General features: G+C 56.3%; 1 protein-coding gene across 3 annotated transcripts; it reads left to right on the top strand.

Annotated features, from left to right (window-relative positions):
• Nucleotides 1-1,532: 1,532 nt before the first annotated feature.
• Nucleotides 1,533-24,756, top strand: KCNN1 (potassium calcium-activated channel subfamily N member 1). Of its 3 annotated transcripts, none has more exons than XR_005064014.1 (10): nt 1,533-1,712; nt 5,957-6,439; nt 7,155-7,250; nt 9,614-10,032; nt 12,919-13,060; nt 15,329-15,439; nt 15,795-15,897; nt 20,045-20,053; nt 20,416-20,485; nt 23,642-23,727. XR_005064014.1 is itself a non-coding variant. In XM_037028902.1 (10 exons), exons 1-10 carry the CDS (start codon nt 1,551-1,553, stop codon nt 23,888-23,890), a joined length of 1,869 nt encoding a protein of 622 aa, XP_036884797.1. In that variant the 5' UTR covers nt 1,533-1,550; the 3' UTR covers nt 23,891-24,756. The 3 variants fall into 3 exon arrangements, 1 of the variants encoding a protein (XP_036884797.1); XM_037028902.1 differs by having other exon boundaries at nt 15,795-15,922; nt 23,642-24,756; XR_005064015.1 differs by lacking the exon at nt 20,045-20,053.
• Nucleotides 24,757-25,047: the final 291 nt, after the last annotated feature.

Raw genomic sequence — 25,047 nt, 5'->3', positions numbered from 1 at the left:
GGCCCTTACAGCAGCCTGTGCAGTTCGGAGTTAGCCCGTGAATGGGTACAGTATGAATGCTTGTTGTGGGGCAGGGGCCTGTATGTAGGCCAGGGCATTGAACGTGGGGCAGGGTTGTGTGCTAGGCCCCGAGGGAGATGTGGGTGGCTTCAGCGGTGTTTTAGAAAGAGCCCCCCGCAGCTCAGGCAGGGGAACAGCCAGTGCAAAGCCCTGGAGGTGGAATAGCTGAGGGGACATGGGAGGCCTGGGTGGGAGTGGGGAGTGGATGGGGGTATGCAGGAAAGACATTGCAGGCCAAGAATGACGTCTTTAGAGTCACCACAGCCTCACTCCTGGTGCCCTCCTGGACACTGCGGGCAGCGGGTGGTCCCCAGGCCTCCACTTCTCAACCATCACAAGCCTGGGAAACGTCACCACAACCAGGCCTTCCTCGGGATTTTCCCAGCAGGCTAGCATGAACAGGCTCTTGAGAGGAGGGGACAGGAGTCCCAAACCTAAGGCTGTCACCTGCCCCTCCTCAGCCTTACCACTATGACCTACTCTTGGGACCACCCCCTGCCCAAGCTGTCATCTGCTCACTCATTCATTCTGCCCAGCTATTTTCTGGGCCACAGAAGAAACAAAGCAGATCCTGACCTGGTAAAAAGCTGAGGCCAGGAAGAAAACAGATGGAGGAGCTGCTGTCTTCGGAGCTGCCAGGCTGGGGAACAGAGCTGGACTCAGTCACTCTCAGCCACGTGGGAACAGAGTTAGGCTGAGGTAGTGAGACCACCTGAGAGGAAGAGGAGGAGGAAAGGGTCCTCCACCTCTTGGTCCCCAAGATTCTCCCCAGCTGCCATTAAGGTCGTTGAGTGAAGGAGTTGCCCAAGGATAGCCTCCTGGGTGCCAGGGGAAGAGGGCACAGTTTTGAGGACCCCTGAAGTAGTCTCCTGCTGTCCCACCATCCTGGCATTGATTGAGGGATTTAGGACTAAGGCAAGGGCACAGTCCCAAAGAAGGTGGCCTTGCAGCAGACACACCCTGGATGCCTGGAAGCTCTCTCGACCAAATCTTAAGCACTCACCACTTGCCAGCATCCTGCTTTCCTACCCCAAGCCTCCCCCACACAGAGCAGACGTGTGAAAAGGTCACTTGGGGGGGGCGGGGTGGAGGAAAGGTGTCCAGTCGCTTTGCAAACTTGTCCCGTCAGCGAGTATGCGTGGAACACAAAGGTTGAGGGGTACCTGGAGTTTGGGGGACTTTATTTTGGGAAGGGGAGGCTAGGACTGTCAAGGACGGGTGTTGTGGCTTGACTAATGTCCTCTCTGTGGCGTGGGGCAAAAGGGTGAGTTTCGGGACCTGCCTAGCGCTGCGGGGGGTGGGTAGAATGGGGCACACGGAATGAGGGATCTTTAAATGTAGGCGGGGCTTGCGGGGTCGCCGGGGGCGGGGCCAGCCAGGCTCAGCCAATCGTCCGCCCCGCCCGCGTCGCACTGCCCCCTCCTCTCCCGGCCCGGGCGGGCGCTCGCCCCCCTACCCCCCCGCCCGGGCGGTGCACTGGGCGGTGGGGGATGCTCCCGTCGCCGCTTCCCCCTGCCCCGCCTCCGTCGGGCCCGGCGTCTCACCGCCCCTGCCCGCCCCCGCCGCGACCCCGGCCCCGTCCTGTGGATTCTTGGTCGTATGGGACCCTGTCCCCTCCAGCCTTGTATGTCCGCCCGAACCGAGCCCCGCAGGTACCGGGTAGGATGGGAAGGGGCGCCTGGGGAAGGAGGCACGTCCGGGAGGGGACGCGGTTTGAAGCAGGGGACCCGAAGAAGCGCATGTGTGTCTCTGCACTGCCAGGCTAAGTGAGGAGTCTCGGACCCACATCCCGGAGGGGGAGGGTACTGGGTTCTCTTTGGGGGCTGAGTCTCCAAACTCCATAGATGCGGTGGAGGGAGCTCTCAGGGTAGAGGCAACGACCCGGGACTGACTTGGGAATGGGAGGAAGGAGACCCACACTACTGGCCCCTGGGTCTAGCGGTCAGGGGCACCCAGATAGGGGTCAGGAAGCCCAAATCTCCTTGGACAGAGATGGGGTACCCCGCACAGGGCACTACCCGCTGTCCTGGAGGGCAGCACTAGATATGAGTGCTGGAAGCCGGGGCTAGGTGGGAGAAGCTGATGGAGATGGAGCGGTGTGGAGGACGCTGGTGGAAGCAGCCTGGGAAGGGCAGGGCAGGCTAGCTGCACTCTTGCTGGCTGCTGGCTGCTGGCTGCTGGCAGGTTCCTGATGGGTGGCGATGGGGGCAACGCCTGGGGGATCAGGCAGTCAGCCAGTGCCTCACTGCGCGGTGCTGGGCAGCCCATGGGGCAGGAGGGTGAGTGCATCCTGTCCACCCTGCAGAGTTAGCGCCCCAAGAGTGTTGGAACGGGTCCTTCCCCACCCTCCACAGGGACATAAAACCCATGACTTGTCTATACATCCTGGAAAGTTCCACCATGTGCTGCTCTGGCTGTGGTTCCTGGGAGCACTGTGTTTTTGCCCTACCCCCAGCATTTTGCCCTGCGGGGGGCTCTGCCTTGGGGACTGAGGGGGCAGGGAGCACCTTCTCCTTGTCCACCTCTTCAGGACAGAGCTTGGCATTGGGCAGTGGCACTGTGGCAGGTGTACTCATGGCCACATGCTAAGATTTTCCACATGAGATCTGGTCACCCACCCTGCTGGATGGGCACCAAGATGCCCCTTTACTGAAGAGGCAGCTGAGGAGGTGACTATGTCCTGACTGGGATGCTGGAGGGTCCCTCTGTGCAGCCACTGCAACCAACCTGTCATTTGTAAATGGGCTCATTCAAGGGCCATTGGAGTCTGGTTGGGTTTTATTTTGTCTTCCTTTTGGGTGGGAGAGTGCCCTGCTCCCTGCCACCTGCTAACCTTCCTTAACTCCTCAAAAGCCCTCCTGGGTGCCCACTGTCCCACTTGTCCCACAAGGTTCCCACAGTTCTCATGGGATGGTGTGTGTGGGGGGGCTCTGCTCCTCACCATATCCTGGCCTTCAGGGAACAGAGGTCTCATGCTCGACACATTGGACAATTTTGGCCATTCGAGGGTCCCTCAAAAACAAATGCAGCCCAGAGGGTGTTCCTCACCATTTAGAGAAGTTCCTTGGAGAACTTGGGAGATTTGACCCCCCAAAACCATCCTTTCACAGATACCCAAACCTTGGCTGGGATTTCAGAGGGGCTGATTCTTTGGGAATCTCTGAGGATCCCAGCTTTACGTCCAGGTTGCCGTATACCTGGGAAGGGAAGAGGTTTCTTGTCCCCAAGGCTCTGGTCCCACTCAGCCTTTAGAAAAGGGCTGCCTTCTTCTGTGGGATTTCGGGCAGACCACTCTGTCATTCTGTTTCCTTGGAGCTCATAGGAGGGTACCCACCAATGCCTGTGTCCTGAACTTTGGGGCCCCTCAAGGGCAGGGCAAGGCTGGCTCCCTCTCTAGATGGTGGCTCACCAAGAGAGGGCCAGGCAGATCCTGCCACCCACCCCCAGTTGGCACTGATTTAGTCCCTGCTCTTCCTGGCTGTGTGACCTTGAGCAAGGTATTGAAACTCTCTGAGCTTTGTCTCCTGTCTATCAGATGGGATCAGGGATGCCACCTGCCTCTCCAAGTGGCAGTGGAGATTCAATGTGATAATGCTGACAAAGGACTCTGCCCACAATAAGCACTAGGTACAAGTTAACGAGACAGGCACCAGCAATGCCCTCCACCCCCCTGTTCTCACGGAAGCTACCTGCCACCTGTCCCCACCCCCTCCTACTCACCCTGCCCAGGGCACCTTAGGACTTGGCTGCCAGGCAAGGAGGAGCATGGCCGACAAATGGCTGCATTTGGCTTGTGTGTACAGCGGCTGAGTCACATGCCCAAATTGCATCTTTACTGGTGCATTTCCGAAGGTCATCTGCTGGGCCCCCATCCCCTCCTGGTTCTGTCTGCCAGACCACCCCCCTCTCCTGCCTGTGTGCCCAAAGCCCCCTGCAAGGAACGGCACTTTCAGAAGGAATGGTGGGAGGGGAGCCTGGGGTTTCCTGGTCTCCCAGGTGAGGGGAGGGCCTGGAGCCGCTGTGCTGACAAACTCCCAGACCTGCCTAGCAGCCGGTAGGCTTTAGGATGGTGAGCAGGACTCCAGCCCAGGAGGGGAGAGCGCCCAAGTGTTTGTGAGAAGAGAAAGAGACAGACAGATAGCAGGGCCAAGGTCAGCCTTACAAACTATGAAGTGCCTAGCCTGCAGGAGGCTAGGCCTTATAAACTGTGAAGTGTCAGGCCACGGGTGGCCACAACCTGGTTAATGCGATGGGTAGGAGTGGGAAGGGAAGAACGTGCTCTATGACTCATGAGGTCGCTGACCATCGCAGGGATGTTTCCTGCACTTGCGTATGCTGTCACCAGCATCTGTGCATACATTGTGAGCAGGACAGACCCAGTCTGGGGGTCGCCAGACAAGGACACAGTGGTCCTGCGAGGCCTGCAGTGGATGCTCTGACAAAGGTCACCCATGTCCCGCCCAGCAGCATGGCCTATCTTGGCATATCCTGATGTCACTCCCTAAACACAAAACACCTGACACCCCCAGAGCACAGTTTTGGGGCTGGGAGATTTCCTGTCTGTGCATACAGCTCCCCCTCCCAGGCCCCCAGTTTGTGCCTGCTTGGCCTTTTCAAAGGCCCACCGCCTGCTGTGGCCAGGCTCATTGGGGGACGCCCAGCCGGGCAGCCTGGTCCAGCATGTGCCCTGTAAGGAGGTAGTCCCTTCACAGCCCGGTGCCTCAGTTTTACCAGCTGTTAGACTGGCCAGATCCCGGGACCCTCTTCTTGGAGGTATTGCAAGGATCCAGGAGAAAACTTATGTGAGGGACGGAGCCTGGTGTGTAACAAACATTTAATAAACATTGGCAGGGAAACAGTGGGTGGCATGCCAGGTTGAGAGAGTAAGCCGGGGTGGGCCTGGCAGGTGAGAACCCAGCAGGCCCGACTCCAGACAGGGTCATTGAGGTCCCTCCTCTTGCACGTGACCCCCATGATATAGCCCTGTGCCAGAGCAGAACCTGAGGATGTTGGGCAATCAGTCTGTTCTTTGACCTGGTAGGGAAACTGAGGCTGGCCCAGGGTCACAGGGCCAGGCTGAGCATGTCTCATAGATTCAATTCTGGAATATTAGGGTTAAGACCTAGTTTGCCACACCGATCCCAGAATCCATCTGGAGGCCACACACCTCCCTCCACCCAGGCAGGAGAGTGCTATAGCCCCAGCCTCAGTAGTTAATGTCCCCTCAGTGGCATCCTGCACCAGCGTATGTGTGTCAAAGCTTTGGAGGGGAGGAACTAGAGGCTCAATAGAGTGAGGTTGAGTTGTCCAAGGTCCTGACAGTCAGCCGGAGATGAGCACTGATGGGAATTACTGCCCAACCCCACACACCTACACGGGCTCTAGTCCTCCCAGACAAACCTGCCGGAAGATTCCATCTTGAGGCACACAGAGGTGTTTACTGAGTATTGGCTGTGTGCTAGCCATTGTCTAGGTGCCTGGAGGCCCAAAACATCAGTGGGAAAAGATTGATAGCAGGGCATCCCAGGCAAAGGGCACAGCATGTGGAAAGGCTCCGAGGCAGGAGTAAGCTGGTTGGGACTGTTAACAGGGAGGCCAGTGTGACTGCTAGGGAGCGGCTCCGCGGAGACCGAGCAGGGTGGAGGGTCAGGACTGGGACCACAGGGGCCTCCTGGCCTCAGGGAGGTGTCTGCTTTTTGTGCAACGACACTGCGGGTGATGGGAGAGTTTCGGCAGGGGAGGGGCATAGGCTGACTCGGATATTTCTGGGATGGCAACCGATGTGTCAGCTGCTTTGGGTTCATGGCCTCCCAAGCCTCAGAATGTTCTGGAGTGTCAATAATAGTCCCTGGCCCTCCGGTCAATTGGCATGACCATGTTCCCCATGCCCTTGCAGGTCAGCGCGGGAGCCCAGCCACTGAGCCATGCCCGGCCCCAGGTGGGCTGCAGTGAGCCCAACCCCGGCACCCACATAGTCATGAACAGCCACAGCCACAGTGGCTGTGGGGGGCAGCCACTGGGAGGCGGGCCAGGGCCTCTGACCCGAGACCCTCCGGACCCTGAGGCCAGCCGCCCCCTACAGCCCCCACATAGCCCAGGCCTCCAGGTGGTGGTTGCCAAAAGCGAGCCAGGCCAGCTTTCGCCTGGCAGCCCCCGGGGCCAGCCCCAGGACCAGGAGGAGGAGGAAGATGATGAGGAGGATGAGGCAAGTGGGCAGAGGGGCTCTGGGAAGCCCCCCAACGTGGGCCACCGCCTGGGCCACCGACGGGCACTCTTCGAGAAGCGGAAGCGCCTCAGCGACTATGCCCTCATCTTTGGCATGTTTGGCATCGTTGTCATGGTGACAGAGACAGAGCTGTCCTGGGGGGTCTACACCAAGGTAGGTATGGCCTTTCCCACTGGCACCTCAGGGAAGCCCCACTCGACACCCCACAGAGGCCCCACCTGGCCCACCTGGCTCCCTGCCATCCCTCAGGCTCAGGGTCAGGGCACACTGGCTGCAGGAGAGAAGGATGGGGGATATAGAGGGTCCTAGAGATGGGAGGTGGGGAGCCCCCGTCCTGGGGGTGGTGGGAAGGTGGCAGGTGGGGGCAGAGGCTCCAGTCCATTCTCCTGCCTGCACCCTAGCTGAAGATGGGGAGAGGGCTGCCTCCTGGGACAGGCCTGGACTGGGGGAGCCCCAGATGAGGCCTGGAAGGGGAGCAGGGAAAGAGCTTCAGCTGCCTGCCTTTGGGGCCAGGTTATGAGCCTGGTTGTGGGTCCATTGGCACTGCCCGAGGGTGTGCGAGGACGGAAAGTGACCAGGGCTGTGTCAGCCCATAAACTGTGCTGCACCCCCATGAGGCGAAACCTTACAAATGCGACTTGCCGGGCCTTGAGGAGGGCAGGCCTTAGAAATCGTGAAGTTCTCTGCCCGCATGCAACCAGACCTTCCGAACTCTAAAGTCCCAGACCCATCTTACTGTCAGCCCAGGCCAAGGGAGTGAGGACAGGAGCATCGATTCTGAGCGAAGTGCCCAGGTGTGGGACTCAGAGGGTTGCTCCCCCCATCCCACCCCCTACATCATCCTGCTGTGTGCTCTCTCTCTGCGCAGGAGTCCCTGTACTCGTTTGCACTCAAATGCCTCATCAGCCTCTCCACAGTCATCCTGCTGGGGCTGGTTGTCCTCTACCACGCCCGGGAGATCCAGGTGAGTGCCCAGCCACGCTGGGGAGCCCTTCTCCATGCCCCAGAGCCCCCCACACCAGCCACCTGGAAGCCCAGCCCCCTAAACATAAAAGGACCAATAGCCTCCTTGTAGAAACCCCCATGAAGATGCATTGTTTAGACCACTCTAAATTTCCTGGAATGCACATCTGCGCTTTAATTTTTATCATTCGAGAAAGAAATGGTCACCGAGAGCACAGGGTGGGGAGGATGGGCTAGGTACTTTGGGCACATGAAGCCCTGTGGTCTTCTGAGACTCCACTGCGGTGGAAGCCAGCGTTTGAACTAGCAGCCTCCTTTTGTATTCAGTGGGGCCCCACGTCTGAACAACTTACTGCATGCCAGGAGTTTGTTCTTTGGGGGCGGGATTAATCAAAGCCAGGCCAGGCTTGAGTCCAGGTCAGGGCGTGTTGGGCGTGTGTGGCCACAGAGGACAGACATGTCCCGGGTCTGGTGCCAGGTCCTGGGGATACCAACGGGTGTCAGATCTGGCTGCTCACCCCTGGCCTCTGAACACTGACAGTGTGGCGGGAGATGCATGTACGGAAAATCATGCCTGCATTGCTCTGTGTGCAGATATCTGTGGAGACACCCGGGTCGGGGCACACAGGAGGGGCCCTGGATGTGGCTAGGGGCCCCTGAGCTGAAAGGAAGCAGTTCTGAGGGTACAGCCACTAGGGACAATAGTCTGACAGCTCCTCAATAGTCAAACACAGAGTTACCATATGACCCAGCAATTCTACTCCTCAGTATAGACCCAAAAGAAACCAACACACCCACGTAAAAACTTGTACACAGATATTCACAGCAGCCCTGTTCACAGGGCCAAAGTGTGGAAAGGACCCAGACGTCTAACGGCCCAGCAGGTAGAGGTGCAGGAACGTGGGGACCGATGACAACACGTCTGTGCGCCTCAGCGTAGGTGCAGGCCAACTGTGCCGTCCACGTGATGGGTATATGGATAAACAAAATGTGGTCCATTCATATAGTAGAATTGTTATTCATTGTAGTATTCATATATTGCTGTATTTATATATTATTCATTTATTTGCTATTCAGCTATAAACAAAGAAGGGAGCACTGTATGAGTTTGCTAGGGCTTCTACAAAGTTGCACAGCTGAGTGCCTTACAGGACAGGCACGTTTTCCCTCCCAGTTCTGGAGGCTGCACGTCCAAGATGAGGGGCCGCGGGGCTGGTTGCAGCGAGGCCTCCCTCCTTGACTTGCAGGCACCCGCTTTCTTGCTGCGCCCTCACATGGCCTTTCCATCTGTGTGTGCACATTCCTGGCGTCTCTCCCTCTTCTTGTAGACACTCGTCCTGTAGAATTAGGGCACTATCCTCGTGATGTCATTTGATCTTAATTACCACTTTAAGGCTCTGCCCCCAAACACAGTCACTTTGAGAGTTAGGGCTTCAACATATGAATTTTGAGGGCATACAATTCAGTCCATAACAACCCACTCTCTGGTCCGTCACCCAAACCCTTGTCCTTCTTCCATGCAAAATGCATTCATTCCATCCCACTAACCCCCAAAGTCTTAACCCATTTCAGCTTCAGCTCTAAGTCCAAAGTCTCATGTGAATGTCTTCAGAGTGAGATGCAGGTGACACTGAGGTAAGATCTCTCCAGCTGTGAACCAGACAAGTCACTGGTTTTCCAAGCGCAGTGGTAGCACTGGCTAGGGTGGTCCTTCTCCTTCCGAAAGGGGAATCTGAAAGAAGAGACGGGGGATGGGTCCTCAGCAGGTCTCCGAGCTGGCAAGGCAGATCCCATGAACGCTGAAGGCTCAGGAATAATTCTCTTGGCTCAGAGCTCCACCTTCCAGGCCCAGTGGGGTGGCCATGACCCGCCTCGGTCCTGGTAGCAACCTTTTTGGCTGGTTTCTCTCAGCGAGCATGCTGTGTGCAAGGTTCATCTGCATTGTAGCCTGTGTCAGCGCCTCACTCCTCTTCATGGCTGAGTGAGTGCCGTGGTGCGGCCGGACCGCACTGCAGTGTTCCGCCACCTCCGGCGGACAACCAGGCCATTTCCGCTTAGTTGTGAGCAGCGCTGCTGTGGCTGTGCAGTGCAAGGGTCGGTTTGGCTGTCTGTTTTCATTTCTCTACTTGCACATCCCACTTAGGATTGGAGTTGCTGGGTCATGCGTCATTCTGTGTTGAACGTTGTGGGGACCACTGGCCCATGTTTAGTTTGAAGTGTGGCCAACCCTGAGATCTCAGGAGTTTTATCTGTGAGGTAGTGTTTGCCATAAAAGTCGAGTGGGAGGGATTTCAGCTCGGGTCTTGCCATCCGGTGGCCCCGAGGCAGATCTGAGATCCCCCGCCGCCCGCCTGCTCTCCGCAGCTGTTCATGGTAGACAATGGGGCGGACGACTGGCGCATCGCCATGACCTGCGAGCGCGTCCTCCTCATCTCCCTGGAGCTGGCCGTGTGTGCCATCCACCCAGTGCCCGGCCATTACCGCTTCACGTGGACGGCGCGGCTAGCCTTCACCTACGCACCGGCCGCGGCTGAGGCCGACGTAGACGTGCTGCTGTCGGTGCCCATGTTCCTGCGCCTCTACCTGCTGGGCCGCGTCATGCTGCTGCACAGCAAGATCTTCACGGACGCCTCCTCCCGCAGCATCGGGGCGCTCAACAAGATCACCTTCAACACGCGCTTCGTCATGAAGACGCTCATGACCATCTGCCCAGGCACCGTGCTGCTGGTCTTCAGCATCTCCTCCTGGATCATTGCTGCCTGGACCGTTCGCGTCTGCGAGAGGTGTGCCTTGACCCCCCGGCCCCTGACCAGCTGATCCCCATGCCCACCCATGACTTTAGTGACTGAGGCCCCCCTCAGCCATCACTTCTGTCCCCCTGGCCTCAGTGACCCCCATGCCCGCCAAGGATTTCAGTGCCCGGGGCCCACCAGGGCCCACCAGCCATCTCTTTCCTCCCCTCCATCTCTCCCCACCCGTCCAGTTCCTGGTCTCATAACCCTGGGCTCCAGCCTTGTGTCCCCAGCCACCCCTGGCCCCTACCCTGACCTACACCCCTCTGGGACCCCAGTCCCCTCCCTCCAACTTGCCCCCAGGGGACTCATGCTCCTCTTTCTCTCAGCCCCTCTGTGTGCAGCTGACCTCTGACCTCTGGCCCAGGCAGTAGAGGCAGCAGGAACAGGCATGCCCCCTAGATGCCCCCTAGATCCCCATCTCCCCCCACAATTTGACTTGCTCTCCTTCTCCCCTCCGCCCGCCCTGCTGGACTGTAGGGAAAACATGTGAGTCCCACCCTGGCCAAGCTGTGTGTGCGGAGCTGCTGCCATTGTGCTGCCCATCAGGAATTTAAGATTAGCTGCCAAGAGGGGAGGGAAAGAGGAGCGAGGCAGAACCAGGAGGAGGCCACGGGGCGTGGGAGAGCTCCTGGCTGCACAGGGCGGCAGGTAGGGTTGAGCCACCACCAGGACAGTGGGAGGCAGGCCTTTCTCAGGTTCTGTCTGCCTGGTGTCCTTGGGGACTTTGTCTCCAAGGCATGTGGGGGGAAAAGGGCTTATCTCTAGTGTTCTGTTTGGGTGGCTTCACCCAGGGTTCTGGAGTCTGGGGTGAAGGAAAACTGGCCCAGTCTTTAAGACCCCCACTTGGGGTTGGTTCTGAGCAGCCCTGGAAGGTGGCAGGCCATCGACCCAACTTACAGATGAGGAAAATGAGGGTCTTGGGAGCAAAGGGACATTCCCAAGGGTCTCTTTCTGATTGTCTCCTGAGAGAGGGCCCTGCTGGGCTGCTCTGGGCCCGGGATACCTGTCCGGGAGGGGTCTCTGGACTCATGCCTAGTCAGAGAAGGCCCTGGAGGGGAATCTGTGTTGAGTAGTGCTATGATTGGGCTTCCTTGGGGGGTCCATGGGCTAGACTTGCCCCCCAAGACCCCAGTCCTCACCCCAAGTCCCCCCACCCCACGGTCTCTACCTCAGCCTCACATGGGGCTCACAGGGCTGAGAGCCCAGCTCTTTTTGTCATTGAAGTTTACCACGGGGTCTCCTTGGGCTCCTGATATTCCCCAATGCCGGTTCCCAATGCCCCAGCCCCAGCCCCATCAGGGTGGGCTCAGAATCAGGGTCTGGGGAGCAAGAGAGGAACACCCTTCCTCAGGCATCCCTGAGGTCCAGGCTAGGTCATTTCAGGGGTTACAGGGCGGGGGTGGGGAATGGGGCAGGGTAGGGAGCAGCCAATCCTAAATTCTGAGCCCGTGTTGCTGCCTGAAGCCCCCTTGCCTGCCTCGCTCTGCCCCTGTGGCTCTGTCCCGCCCTCACCCCATCTCCCGCATGCCCCTACTCCCTGGCCCTGGGTGGTCCTGCGTGGTCCTGCAGCATTCACCCATGGCTGGAGGGGCCCCCTCCCTCCTGCCTTCTGAGTTGGGGGGCACTTGTATCTCAAGAGCTGGAGGCCAAGGCGGCTTGGGGCTCGATTACCTCCGTGAAATACGGGGGTCAGTTTCCAGTCCTCTGCACCCAGCAAGAAGCCTGGAAGTCCCGCAGTGGGGCAGGGACTCCCAGGCACTAGACCTGCTGAGGAGGCCTCCACCCCCCCGCCCCCAAGGGGGCTTCCCTTCAATCTCCTCCCTGTCTTGGACCCCTGGCCCCAGCCGCATCCCCCTAGAACAGCCTTCCCCCGGGCCCGGCCGCACCCCAGCCAGGGGTCCACCCCATTCCTTCATGCCACCTCAGTTGCCCTTCCACCTTGAACCTCTTCAGGGGAGGTCTTCACCCACTGGGGTGGGGTTCAGGTGGCCTGAGGCCCACTAAGGAGGGGGTCAGTTGGAAAGAGGTCCTCCCAAGCTGAAGGGGGCGCTGCAGGCTGGACTGGGCTAGAGCAGGACCTCGAGCTGCTGCTAGACACTGAGAACCAGCCCCTCCATCCCCCAGCCTGGGCCGACCATGGGCAGAACCTGTTCATAGCCTGTGTGGTCAGGCTGTGATGGGGATAAAATAGTGTCCTTTGTAAGGCCTTTGGGCCTATCCCTCCCACCCCACCAAAAGTTTAACCCCAAACCTCTCCCCGCTCTGAGAGAGCTGCCCCCTGCCTCCTTACCCCCAGGAGAACCCCAGGCCTGGGATTGGGGTCATTGGTGCTGCCATTTACATATTGATGTCCCTTCTCCCAAGTCCTGCAGCATGACCCTTCAGCCTCCTGTCTCCCCTAGTAGCCCTCCTCCTTCCTCAGGGCCTCGCTGGCTGGGGGAGTTCTTCCTGGTGTCTGACTTGAATCCTCACCTCCACTCCCCCCCACTTCTGGTGCCCGTGGCCACCCATGTCAGCGTCTATCTGTGTGTCTGCCTTTGGGAAGGGTATCGTGGGGACATGCATGGACACATGTGGCATACCCTCAACCTGGACCCCTCTCTGTCCTGTGACCAGGGCCAGTAGGGCAGATACCCGAGCAGCAGCTTGGGGGTTGGGCAAAGGAAGGAAGGTGAACAGGAGGTGGGGAAGGATGATGTGGGTGCCCTCTGCCCTGTGGTGTCTGCCCCGGGAGATAGCCACTGCCCTGAAATTGCAACTTTATCACTCCGAGCCCTCGGAGTGACCAGCTCCCTGTGGTCAAGGCGCTGCCCTGGGGGTGTGATGATGGAGGAAGAACCCTGTGGGCTGACCAGCCCTCCTGGCTCTCCCCAGGTACCACGATAAACAGGAAGTGACCAGCAACTTCCTGGGGGCCATGTGGCTTATCTCCATCACCTTCCTCTCCATCGGTTACGGAGACATGGTGCCACACACCTACTGCGGGAAAGGCGTGTGCTTGCTCACCGGCATCATGGTAAGGGCCGGGGCCCTTGCACGCTCCCCACCAACAGGGAGTTCACCCCATCACCAGTTACGCTATCAGAGGCGAGCATTTGTCCTTGCAAAACCATGACGCCATCCCCAGCACCATTTCCTTTCCTCCCACAGAAGGAAGAGCCATCTTGCAGGGGCTCAGCCCAGCCCCCTTCACCCTATGGAGACAGTCCCCAGTTGTCACTATCTGCTGAAGCCAAAGCCCAGTAACTCTGTTCCTCTTTGCCTCTCATTCCCTCCCATTTGGACATAGCGAGGGGTCCACTTCCTCCTGCCTCCCCTGTCAGGCCACCTTTCTCCCAGCTGAGCTGACATGGCCCTTCGCCTATGACATGGGCATCGTGCACAGTTGCCTATGTGATTTTGTGACAGTGGAAGGAAACTAAAGATCAGCCACAATCCATCACCTCCCCCCCCCAGCAATTGAACTTCACAAACAAATAAGAACACTCGGCCCCCGCTGGTGTGGCCCAGTGGATTGAGCGTGGGCCTGCAAACTAAGGGACCGCGGTTCAATTCCTGGTCAGGGCACATGCCTGGGTTGCAGACCGGTTCCCAGTGGGGGACACATGAGGGGCAACCATACATTGATGTTTCTCTCCCTCTCTCCTTTCCTTCCCCTCTAAAGATAAATGAATAAAATCTAAAAAAAAAAAAAAAAAGAACACTCGGATAAGATGAGGTCTTTCAATCCAGAAAACCCTGAGTGAAATGGCAAAGCCGTGTTCCCTTCTCTGGGATGCAGCTCCTTCCAGAAAGTCAGTTTAAAGTCCAGCCTTCAGCTTGCTCCCGGCCCTCGCCCCAGCACATGCACACACGGTCATGCGTGGGTCTCTTTTAGCTGCTCTGTTCGCTCTCTCTTCCATCTGTGCCCAAGTGTGTCCCCTCCCCGTCATTGCCCCAGAGACTCATCCTCTTCCACTGTCTTACCACCTGGTGTTTCCCTATTTTTGAACTTCAAGGCATGCCACTGGGTCCTCCTCTGAGCCCGGCGTATTTTGCTCGACATGGCGTCAGTGCTGTTTCCCTGTCAGTGCAGACTTGTCACCTGTGCTTTTTCCTTGCTGTGTAGGAGTCCCCGTGCGGGTTTCTGGCGTGTTACTTTGCCCCCAGTCGACAGGGATTTTCCTAAGAACGGGCTCGTGGACCCTTCCAAGATCCTTGTCCTGATCAGGAACCTTCAACAGGGTTTGCTCAGAGGGTCACTTTGTGCCCATGCCACCAGCCTGGGCATGTTCACTTCCAGAGCCAACCAGGACACTTTGACAGTGTCCCTGGCCCTTGTCCACTCCTCCCATAAATATTTTCTCCATCCCTAAGGAAAACTGAACTACTGCCCGGCTGCACCCCCACCCTGACCCCCAGAGCCCAAGCTGGGGTTTGTCCCTCCTTCTGTCCTGTACTCAGCAGCTGTGGGAGGAAGCAGCCTGCCAGTGATGCTCCAGGGACAGCCTCCAGCACAGGCAGGAAGCCAATTTCTGGCTCCATCACCATCCCCTGCCACCTATTTGTTGGTCACTCCCGAGGCTGATGACATTTCCATGTGTCCTAGGCTCCCTGCATCGTACTTCTTGGTCACAGAATTTTCCTGCTTCCTCCCCTTTTCCTTCTTGTGTCATTCTCTGCTGCCCTGCCTTACCTGTCTGCCCTTCGTCCTCCTTGGGACCTCACTCCTGCTTCGGTCCCTCCAAGTAACCCCCTAAGTGCGCAAGGGAGCCCTCTCCGACCTCCTTTTCTAACCTGGGTTTGCCTGCCATTTGGGGCATCCTGGGGGGGGCACCCACATGAGGAGACATCCTTTCCCCCACTTCCCCGCCTCCTGGGACTTGTGCTTTACCTCTTCCCTTCCACACATGCCCCACCGAGGGCTTCCGGCCAGCCCTTCCCTCACGCCTCCTGTCAGCTGATCCCTATTCCTGCTTGGTGACCTGTCGGCCCCGTCTCTGTCCCTCACACCCAGATCCCGAGGCTCTTACAGATTCTAAATCCTCCCACCTCCACGGACACTGGCCCTGAACGTGCCTGCAGACCCTGCTGTTTCTTGTCCCTTTCTTATCTCGGAGCCTCAGTTTCCCCCCTCTACCCAATAGAGATAGAAGTGATCCTACCTCCCAGGGTTGTTGGGATAAACTATCCTGTGGGACATGCTCCCCAGACACTTGATGGTAAAGCGAGTGGGGCAGGGAGTCAGCAAGCTCTGTGCCACAGAAAGCAGAACACTGATGTGCCTGCCACCCTCCTCGTGCAGGGGGCTGGCTGTACAGCACTCGTGGTGGCTGTGGTGGCCCGGAAACTGGAGCTCACCAAGGCAGAGAAACACGTGCACAACTTCATGATGGATACGCAGCTCACCAAGCGGGTAAGGATGCCAGCCCCCGTCACCGCCACCTCCCCTCCCGATGGACAAGCACAGACCCGCCCCCTCTTACTTCTGCACATTCCAGGCACACACTCGTGCCCACAAGTTACCACAATGCCCTGTGCAGGCCAAGACTGCACCAGGCTCTGCCACTTATGAGAACATCCCTGAGCTGTGCATAGAGATGTGGCGATGGCCTTGGGTGTCCACAGCCCAGGCATGGCTCAGCTGTGGGCCATGCGTTGAGGGGCAGGAATTCTGGGGCCAGCTTACAAGCTGGCCTTGGCAGTTTGAGCTCTCCGCGCCTCGGTATCCCCATGTATAAAATGGAGAACTGTTCTTTCTCTGGCCCCAGGTTAAAAACGCCGCTGCTAACGTTCTCAGGGAGACGTGGCTCATCTACAAACACACCAGGCTGGTGAAGAAACCAGACCACTCCCGGGTTCGGAAACACCAGCGTAAGTTCCTCCAAGCCATCCATCAGTAAGTCCGGCACCCCTCCCGCTCACGTTTCTGCATCTGCCTGGGGCGGAGGCAGCGTGATCCCCCAAACCCCTGGGGAGGAGGCCCGGGTCCGGCCAGACAGCTCAGCATGGCCTCGTCGTGGCCCCTCCCACGCTGGGTGGTCAGTGGACTGCAGCTTCTGTTGGCCAGGACAGTGGGATGGTCAGAGGAGGACACGTGATGGCCCCGGCACTCACCCAGGGAAATCACCTTTGTAAGCCATGCAGCCCATCCAACATGTATGGTAGGAAGCGTATTTTATTCTCTGGAATAGCCAAATTATTTTATCCTTTAGACACGGAGGCAATTTCCCCTTTTTGCTTTGGCTGCCAGGAAGCTCAGAATTAAATGTGTGGCCTGATCCAGAAACTCATGTGGGACAATTAGAAATTACTTAATTCCCTCTTTTGTCCCTTCGTGCCGAGAATTACTTAATTAAGTAGTTCTCATCCTTGGCTAGTCACTGGAATTACCCAAGGGGCTTTTTAAAATCCTACAGGCCACACCCAACACCAGTGATGGTACAGTCTGGGGTGCAGGCTCGTCTTGAGCTTAAGTTCCTCAGGGGAGACCAGTGTGCAGCCAGAATAGGCAGCTTTTTCTTAAAGGGCCAGATAGTAAATATTTCAGGCTTTGTGGACCAGATGGTCTCTGTCCCTGCTCTGCCCTCCTGTTATAACAGGAAGGCAGTGGGGCTGCCTGGGTGTGTCTGTGCTCCAATAAAAACTCTATTGTCCAGATCAGGCATCTGGCCAGATCTGGCTCACAAGCTACGATATGCCGATTACTGTCCACTGGAAATACCATGTGAACTTCATATACAATTTTAAACTTATTAGTAGTCACATTTTCTAAAAAGCAAAAAAGTTAAATAAATTGAATATGCTCATTTAGTGTATCCAAATTATTCTCATTTTAACATGTGATTAAGATACGAAATCATTGAGATACTTTAGAAAGATTTTTGGACTAAATCTCCAAAGTCCATCGTCTATTTTACGCTGACAGCTCATTTTGAATCTGTCCGGCCGCCTTTCCAGGGTCCAGTAGCCGCGTATGGGATGGGCGGAGCAGCATCCCTCTAGAATCCAAACAGCTCTAGATCCTGTGGGGGCGAGGCACTCAAATTACAGTTGAGGCACATGGTTCCTGATTTAAAATAGTAAAAATCATGTTTTTAGGTCCTTTTCAGAGTCAGCCCCCCTGAAGAGAGATCCCACCTCTCATATCGTGGGAAACCCCCCTCATGAGTGGGCTCTCCTGGGTGAGCCAGACGGTGCCCCGTCTGAAGAGCTTCCAGGCCAGACTCGGGCTGACGAGCTAGAGCCCGAGACGGACAGCATTAGGGTCTGGGCCAGCGCGGCAGGAAGGCGGCTGAGTCTCCGAGACCCCGGTGTGAGTGGGAGGGGGCAGAGGCTGCACTGAGCGGCGGCCCAGCTCCTGGGGTGTCAGGGGTCAGGGAGAACGACCATTTCCCAGGAGAGAGGCCAGGCCAGGGGAGAAGCAGCTCAGTCAGCTGGACTTTCATTTTTCAGTTCTGTTTCATCGTGTTTGTCTCTTTGTAAAAAGCAACTTTATTGAGGTGTGATCGACATACAATCAACGGCACCTGTTTACAGTGTACAGTTCGGTGCACATTAGCATATGTACACACCCATAAAACTATCATCGCAGTGAAGATAAGGAACAGAGCCATCACCCCAAACGTTTCCTTATGCTGCTTACCAGCCCGTCTTTTAGCTAGAGAGCTTAGTCTGCTTACGTCTACTGTGTTTGCCATTATAACCGGGTTGGTTTCTAACGGTAACAGCCCCTGCTTCCCAGGACTTCCAGAGGGCTAAGTGAAATGAGTGCAGAAATGCCCGCAGGGTCCCTGGTCTGGAACAATCACTTGGCAACGCATGACGTCCATCCGCCCCAACCCCCCGCTCCCTGCCTCTGCTTCCACCATCACCTAAAAACCAGGGAGAGGAACTAGTGCCCCACTCCCTCAACCTCACTGTGCCCAGGGGTTGGTCCTACCTCCTCACAAGACCTGGAGGCCCTTGAGGCAGGCAGTGCTCCTCACTGGCTCTTCCACAGTTGTTAAATGACCACTGGGTCTCCACCTGGCTTCTTCCACCTAACAGCGAGGCCCAGGCAAGTGACCACGCCGCTCCCAATATCTTCTCTGTAAAGTGGTGGTGATGGTGACGTGCCTCTTCTCCAGCAATGGGGTATGGATCGAACACACGTGGAGTGACCAGATGACTCACTCGTGCCTGACTGCCACATAGCATTGTCCAAATACAGGAACTGGCATTGTCATTACCAGCACCTGCAATACGGTCATGTTGTCATTCCACGAGCATTTCCTGCACCAGCCGGTGTGTGAGACACGGGGGACACAGACACGGCCCTGCCCTGCACCTTGCCCCAGGGGATGCTCCAGAAAGTTTTTTGAGGAAAGTGGGCATGTGAGAATCTGGGGAGAAGGCACCTGCTCTGTGAGTTGTCTGTGTCCATCTGTTCAGGCAGGACCATTTCATTCCCCCTTAGGCCCTCCTACACCCTTCCCCCAGGAAAACAGTGGCCCTGTAAGGGCAGGTGATGAAATCGAGCGAGTCTGAACTAGGGCCTGAAGGGTGGGTGGGATGTGAGTAGGAAACTGAGCGGCAAGCAGGCATACCAAGGAGCCCTCACAGGCCGAGGAAAGGCAGGGTGCAAGGAACCAGCACAATGCCAGGAGGCCTGGGCTGCGAACCTGAGGCAGCCGCGGCAGGTCTGGAGCTGGAGAGGCCCCCGAGGGGAGCGCTGTGTGCACAGCCAGTGGAAAGGAAGAAATGGTCTCAGACAAGGTGGATTGGGCAGCCCAGCCTGCGTTTGGGGAGTGTATGTTTCTTAGGCCTGCTGTGCCAAAAGTACCACCAAGTGGGTGGTTGGGAATTCCAGAATTTATGATCACTGTCCTGGAGGCCAGAAGACCACCATCAGAGCCAGCAGGGCCACGCTCCCTTGGAAGGCGCTGGTGGGGATCTGCACCAGGCCTCTCTCTGCTTGCTTCTGGCAACTGCGGGCACTCCTTGGCTTGTGGGCGCATCACCCCACTTCTCCATTTTCACATGGCGTGCTTCCCATGTCTTCATGCCCTCCCTCTGTGTGCATCTGTGTCCCAATGTCACCCTCTTTATAAATACACCAGTCATAGCCAGTTCAGACTCACCCTAATGACTTATCTTAAACTGGTTAAATAAGGTCACATTCTGAGGTCCTGGGGTTGGGACTTAAATACATCTTTTGTGGGAGACACCATCCATGTAACAGATTGTTTATAGAGAAGCCAGGAATGGCTTCCCTAGGGAAGTCATGTCAGGGCTCCCCAGGAGACTTCTGGGGTTTGGGGGTACCTGAACCCACACCTGTTTCTCCAGATGGAGGGCTGGGTCTTGGGAGCCCTGGCAGCCTCCGGTCTGGGAAGCCCCAGGGGCATCCTGAGCATCTGTCACATGTGGGCACACGTGGGTTGAGTCTGAACCAGTGAGGGAGACAGTCCTACCTGGAACCATCTCCCTAGACCAGTTTAGCTACAGAAGGCATGGGGAGCAAGGGCGAGGACACACACAGGCTGGTCTCCACCCCCTTGGGCAGCTGTTGGAGGCCAAGGACATGGAAGCTGAGTGCTAGGCACAAGTTCAAATCCTGTTGGGGTGCTATCAGGCAGTGGCTTTGCCCCCCCCCCTGCTTCAAGCTTCACTTTTCTTCTTAGGCAGTATCATAGGTACAGTGTTCTGGACTGAATGTCCCCTCTGGGCCAGGCGCCTGACACAGGTTGGTGGGCAACGGGGTTGCAAAGCAAAGGCAACCACATTCGTCCAGGCCAGGGCTGCATGGGCACCGCTCAAGGGAGGGAGCAGAGGACAGATGTACCTCTGAGGGGCTGGCACTGTCCTCTCAGAGGCTGAGCCCCTCCCCAGAGCAGGGGCGACAGCCCCGGCTGTCCAGGCCCCTAGCCAGTGCCTGAGGTTAGCATGTGGGAGGCGGGCAGCATTGGGCATGAGCTGCCCCGGAGTGCTGAGGTTAAAATTGTCTTGTGATTTCTCTCTGCTCCGCCGGGTCCTGCAGAGCTCAGAAGTAAGTCTCTTCATGAGGGTCAGAGGTGCATGGGGGTCATGGGGCAGTGTGCATACCTGGGGCAGCTCCTGGGGGAGGCCGGGCTTATGTCCACCCTGCAGACCAGTGTAGGCTTCACATGGACCTGGGGGTCCAAGTTACTGGGACATCCTGAGTCGGGCATGTGACCACGGCCAGACGGCGAGCGCCGTGGGTGGTAGCTGAGCTGCCTTCCAGGCCCTGCTGCCCCCTGAAATCCTGCCTCATTTCTCCCCTGCATGTCCCACGTCCCTGGTGGGGTGGGGCAGGTGCATGAAGGACCTCCCTCACTACTGCCAATGCTGCCTCCACATAACCCCACCCACACACCTACCTGTCCCCAGGCTCCGGAGTGTGAAGATCGAGCAGGGGAAGCTGAACGATCAGGCCAACACGCTCGCAGACCTGGCCAAGGTGAGCAAGGCGGGGCCAGGTGGGGCGGCGGCTCCCCTGGACAGTCTGGGCTGGGTGGGTCTCCAGGGAGAAAGGGGACATTCAATAAGGGGCAGCATGCAGCTTCTGCTGCGGGAAGGACAGCACTGGTGTTCACAGGAAGCAGGCAGGTGACACAGGCATGGGGTGCAGACCAGGCGGGATGAGCCACCAAGGAACACCAGCCCTGTCTGCAAGGGTCCATCGAGACCAGAGGCGGAGGCTATGAGAGGGCCTCTGGGAATCTCCACCTGTGTGGAAAGGTTGCTGTTAACATGGGTGGTAGTTACAGTTTAAAAATTAGTATCTAAGAAAACAGCTTTAAAAAGAACAAATAATTAGTGGGCAAAATTGATGATGTAGTATTTTTGCTATGGATATAAATTCAAATTACAGCATCAACAGAAAGCTAATTTGTACAGCAATTAAACGCCTTTCAGGAAATTGGAATTGATTGCGTGAGCTTGGTAAGATCAGTTTGTGTTATAAATGGAAGTTTGTTGGTTCTAATAGCAAGTCCTGCCCTCTTTCCCAGTTTTTATTCATCCATTAAAAGATGTGTCAACTACCCAACTATTTTATTTTAAAAATTCTATTGATTGATTTGAGAAAGAGAGAGAAACATCGATTTGTTGTTTCACTTATTTACGCAGTCCGTGGTGGGTTCCGGTGTGTGCCCCGAGCAGGGATGGGACCTGCACCCTTGCTGTGTCAGGCCAGACACTCTCACCTCCGGAGTCACCAGCCTGGGCTCCGCCCACCTAACTTTGGTTAGGTGGGCTCTTAGAGTGTTTTCACACTATTCTGAACTTGCTCCTGACCACTGATGTGTATTTCATAAACAGTTTGTGTGTGAGCTTTGCTTCTTGGTCTCACCCCCTAATCAATTATCAGTATGAGACCAATTTAATAATAACTTTAGAAGATATTAAGTCCTATACTATTTCACTTCTTATATCCACCTGATTTTGGACTCTCTTCCTCATTTCAAGAGATTGCAAAATAATTTAATATTAACCTCTATAAATTGAATTTGGAAGGGAACATTACAGAGGAAAAAAACATTCTAGAATACTGAAGAAATAATTCAACTGGTAGTAGAAACTAGAACATAACCCTAAGAACATATTAAAATTGTTGGCCAACTAATTTGAAGTCATAGGAGATATAGCTATGAATATAAAATACCTTGGAAAAAGGTACTAGGAATCATAACTTGAATCATCCATATTATCCTTCTTTAGCATAAATTATTGAAATTTGAATTTGTTTTAAAGAGTTTATTTATTTATTTTTTGAGAGAGGGGAAGGGAAGGAGAAAGACAGGGAGAGAAACATGAATGTGTGGTTGCCTCTCAAGCACCCCTACTGGGGCCCTGGCCCACAACCCAGGCACGTGCCCTGACTGGGAATCTAAGCCATGACCCTTTGGTTCACAGGCTGGTGCTCAATCCACTGAGCCACACCAGCCGGGGCTGAAATTTGAATTTTTAAGTTATTTAAACCTTGTAACCACAGTGGTACACCCCTGTCAAAATATATTTCACAAAAGTTTCCTTGAATCAGACTTTAATTAGATTGAATTGTACCCACATTTACATGGGTTTGTGTTTTTTTTTTTTTTAAGATTTTATTTATTTATCCTCAGAGGGGAAGGGAAGGAGAGAAGGAGAGAAACATCAATGTATGGTTGCCTCCCATGAGTCCCTTGCTAGGAACTGGCCTGCAACCCAGGCATGTGCCCTGACTGGGAATCGAACCGCGATCGTGTGGTTCGCAGGCCCGAGCTCAATCCACTGAGCTACACCAGCCAGGGCAGTTTGTGATTTTTTTAAAATTAAACAAGGTTAAGATGTTTCCCAACCTTAAATTTTTATGCTCTCCTTTCCAAGGTTGTTGATTTAATTTGTATCTAACTCTCTGACAAAAATAAAACATATATCCTAAGTTTAAAACAATTTTTAAAAACCTCAGAGAGGGCCCAAATGAACCATCCCAGGCCTGATTGCCTCCAGATATTACCCTCTGGCCCTGGGGACTGTGGTTGCCTGAGGCAGGCTGGGGTGAAGGTCAGTGGCCCTGGAAGGAAGGGACTCAGAGGTGTCGATCCCTCCCGCCCTGGAGTGCGGTCAGCCTACAGTGACAGAAAGAAGGATGGGGAACACGGAGAGAGGCAAGGCATGGGGAGGCTGGGAAAGTCTGCACTTACTGTAATAGGTGCCTCATCCTATCCGTCTACCGTCTACCGTCTACCGAGGAGCAGGGGGTTGGAGGGTGTCCCTGCCCCGCCCCGAAGCCAGAACTGCACCTTCAATCCTCCCTTCCGAAGCCTGGGAAGGGTGGAGTGTCTCGTCCCGGTGGAGCTGGAGTTAAACACNGGCTGGGAAAGTCTGCACTTACTGTAATAGGTGCCTCATCCTATCCGTCTACCGTCTACCGTCTACCGTCTACCGTCTACCGTCTACCGAGGAGCAGGGGGTTGGAGGGTGTCCCTGCCCCGCCCCGAAGCCAGAACTGCACCTTCAATCCTCCCTTCCGAAGCCTGGGAAGGGTGGAGTGTCTCGTCCCGGTGGAGCTGGAGTTAAACACACCGAGCAATGTTCGAGCGCCACCTGATGGCGAGAGTGTGGTCTGCGCGCGGTTGTCCCTGCGTGGCCAGCCTCCCTTTCCAGCTTCAACCAAGGTCCATCTGGACAGTGGCAGACCCAGCCCTTGCTGGCTATGTTGTGGGGAGCAGTCGAGGTAGTGGGGACACTGTTGCCTACCATAATAGTAATTGTGGCTGTCATGTCCCCAGGTCTGTAACTAGGTCAAATCCTCTGGAAAGTCATCTTTCCCTACAGATCCCTGTCCCATCCCTAGTCTAATGTGCCATGTGCCCAGTTCAACCCCTCACAGCAACTATGGTCACAGCCACCCCTCCCCAGGACATCCTTCGGCCTTTCCCAGGTCTCCTGGTCCCAGCCTGGCATTTAAGACCTGTCTGCCTCCTGACCTACTCTCCCACCATTCCCTGGGGTCCAGTAGGAGACCTGCAGGGCTGGGGGCATCGTCACAGTTGCAACTGTCTCTCTATGTGCCTGTCCCTTCCTGTCTCATTTAAGTCTCTTATCGCTCCCACATCTCTGTCTCCGGCAGACCCAGAATGCCATGTACGACCTCATGTCTGAACTGCATGCCCAGCACGAGGACCTTGAGGCCCGCCTGGCTGCACTGGAAAGCCGTCTGGATGCGCTAGGCACCTCCCTGCAGGCCTTACCTAGCCTCATCACCCAAGCCATATGCCTGCCCCCACCGCCCCTGCCTCCCCAGTCTGGCCCACCAGACCAGGCAGTTCGGAGCTCACCGTGCCAGTGGCCACCCGTGGCCTCTTCAGACTGTGGATGACAGCCCTGCCCACCACCAGACCCCACAATCTTGGCCATCGTGTGGCCGCCACCTCCTCAGCATCCAGGAAGCCCTGTCCAGTTGCACCTCTTGGAGTACAAGGAGCCAGAGCTGAGTTGGGCTGAGTGGCCCAGAGTCTGTCCCACCCAGACTGTCTGGGCAGGGGCGGCTGCTGCCTGCTTCCCCCCTGAGTGGAGCTTGGGGAGCCTGGAGCTTCCTCTGGCCGCCCAGCCCCCTGATTCTCCCCAGGCCCACCGTGGGCTCAGAACAACAGGGAGAGGGGTCCTTGCCAGTTCTGAATAAAGCAGGACCCATCCAGTTGCTGCCCATTGTATGTGGCTGGGGGACACTTGTAATCACAACACGGGACATGGACACCTGGCCTAGGGTCCCAGAATAGACACAGGAGTCAAAGCGAGCCCGTCTCCATCACTTTCCTAACCTGGTAGTCTCCCAACCCTGAGCTGGGTCAGGACACCTCTCTAAGGACATCTGCACCAATCCCACTTGGCATTGACAGAGTGACGGAAGAGGACGTGGCCCAGCCCCCATAAGAGGCATTGGATAATCAGACAGCCTTGTGACCAGCTGGCTTTGCTAGAGCACCCACTGTGGGCCAAGTACCAGCAAAGCAGTCCAACGAGGGAGTTGACATGGGCGAGGAGGGCTATTCAGCCTTCACTGGACATGTATGGAGCACCTGCTATACACAGGGAATGTGATACAATGTGAATTATCAGTCTGACTCTTCCCCAGAACCTGACCAGGGTAGAATGGGAAACTGAGGCTCCAAGAAGGGAAGCCACCTGCTTGGGGCTACAGAATGAGGTGGGGGGTGTTGAGCCGGGACTCCAACTTGGGGGCCCACAGGCCGCCACGAAGAGCCAGAACTTGGTGGAGGACACTTCATGGGGGCTGGTGTGAGTTGGGGAAGGTGTGGCACACTCCTGGGGTTGAAGTGGCTCGTTTGGTGTGGGCTGGAAGGGAAGGTTCTGAACACAAGTAGAATCGGAAAGGTCCTTCCAGGCCTTGGGCTCAGGGTGCTGGGGTCGGCAGGGGCCGTGGGCCCTTAGCAAATGCTGAGCTCCGGTGGGGGTGGAGCAGGGTGGCGGATACTGGCCCCTGGGGAGGCTAACTGGTGCCCACCACAGAGCCCA

This window comes from Sturnira hondurensis, unplaced genomic scaffold, assembly GCF_014824575.4.
Source record: "Sturnira hondurensis isolate 20B ecotype Veracruz unplaced genomic scaffold, ASM1482457v3 Scaffold0020119, whole genome shotgun sequence".
In the NCBI taxonomy this organism is placed as follows: domain Eukaryota; kingdom Metazoa; phylum Chordata; class Mammalia; order Chiroptera; family Phyllostomidae; genus Sturnira; species Sturnira hondurensis.
This window is presented reverse-complemented; position numbering and strand designations above follow the sequence as displayed.

Bases quoted from the DNA above. Each gene is read 5' to 3' on its own strand.
- KCNN1 (XM_037028902.1), top strand. From the start codon at position 1,551: ATGCTCCCGTCGCCGCTTCCCCCTGCCCCGCCTCCGTCGGGCCCGGCG. The intron at 6,440-7,154 runs GTAGGTATGGCC...CTCTCTGCGCAG, and splicing joins CCTGGGGGGTCTACACCAAG to GAGTCCCTGTACTCGTTTGC. The intron at 13,061-15,328 runs GTAAGGGCCGGG...CTCCTCGTGCAG, and splicing joins GCTTGCTCACCGGCATCATG to GGGGCTGGCTGTACAGCACT.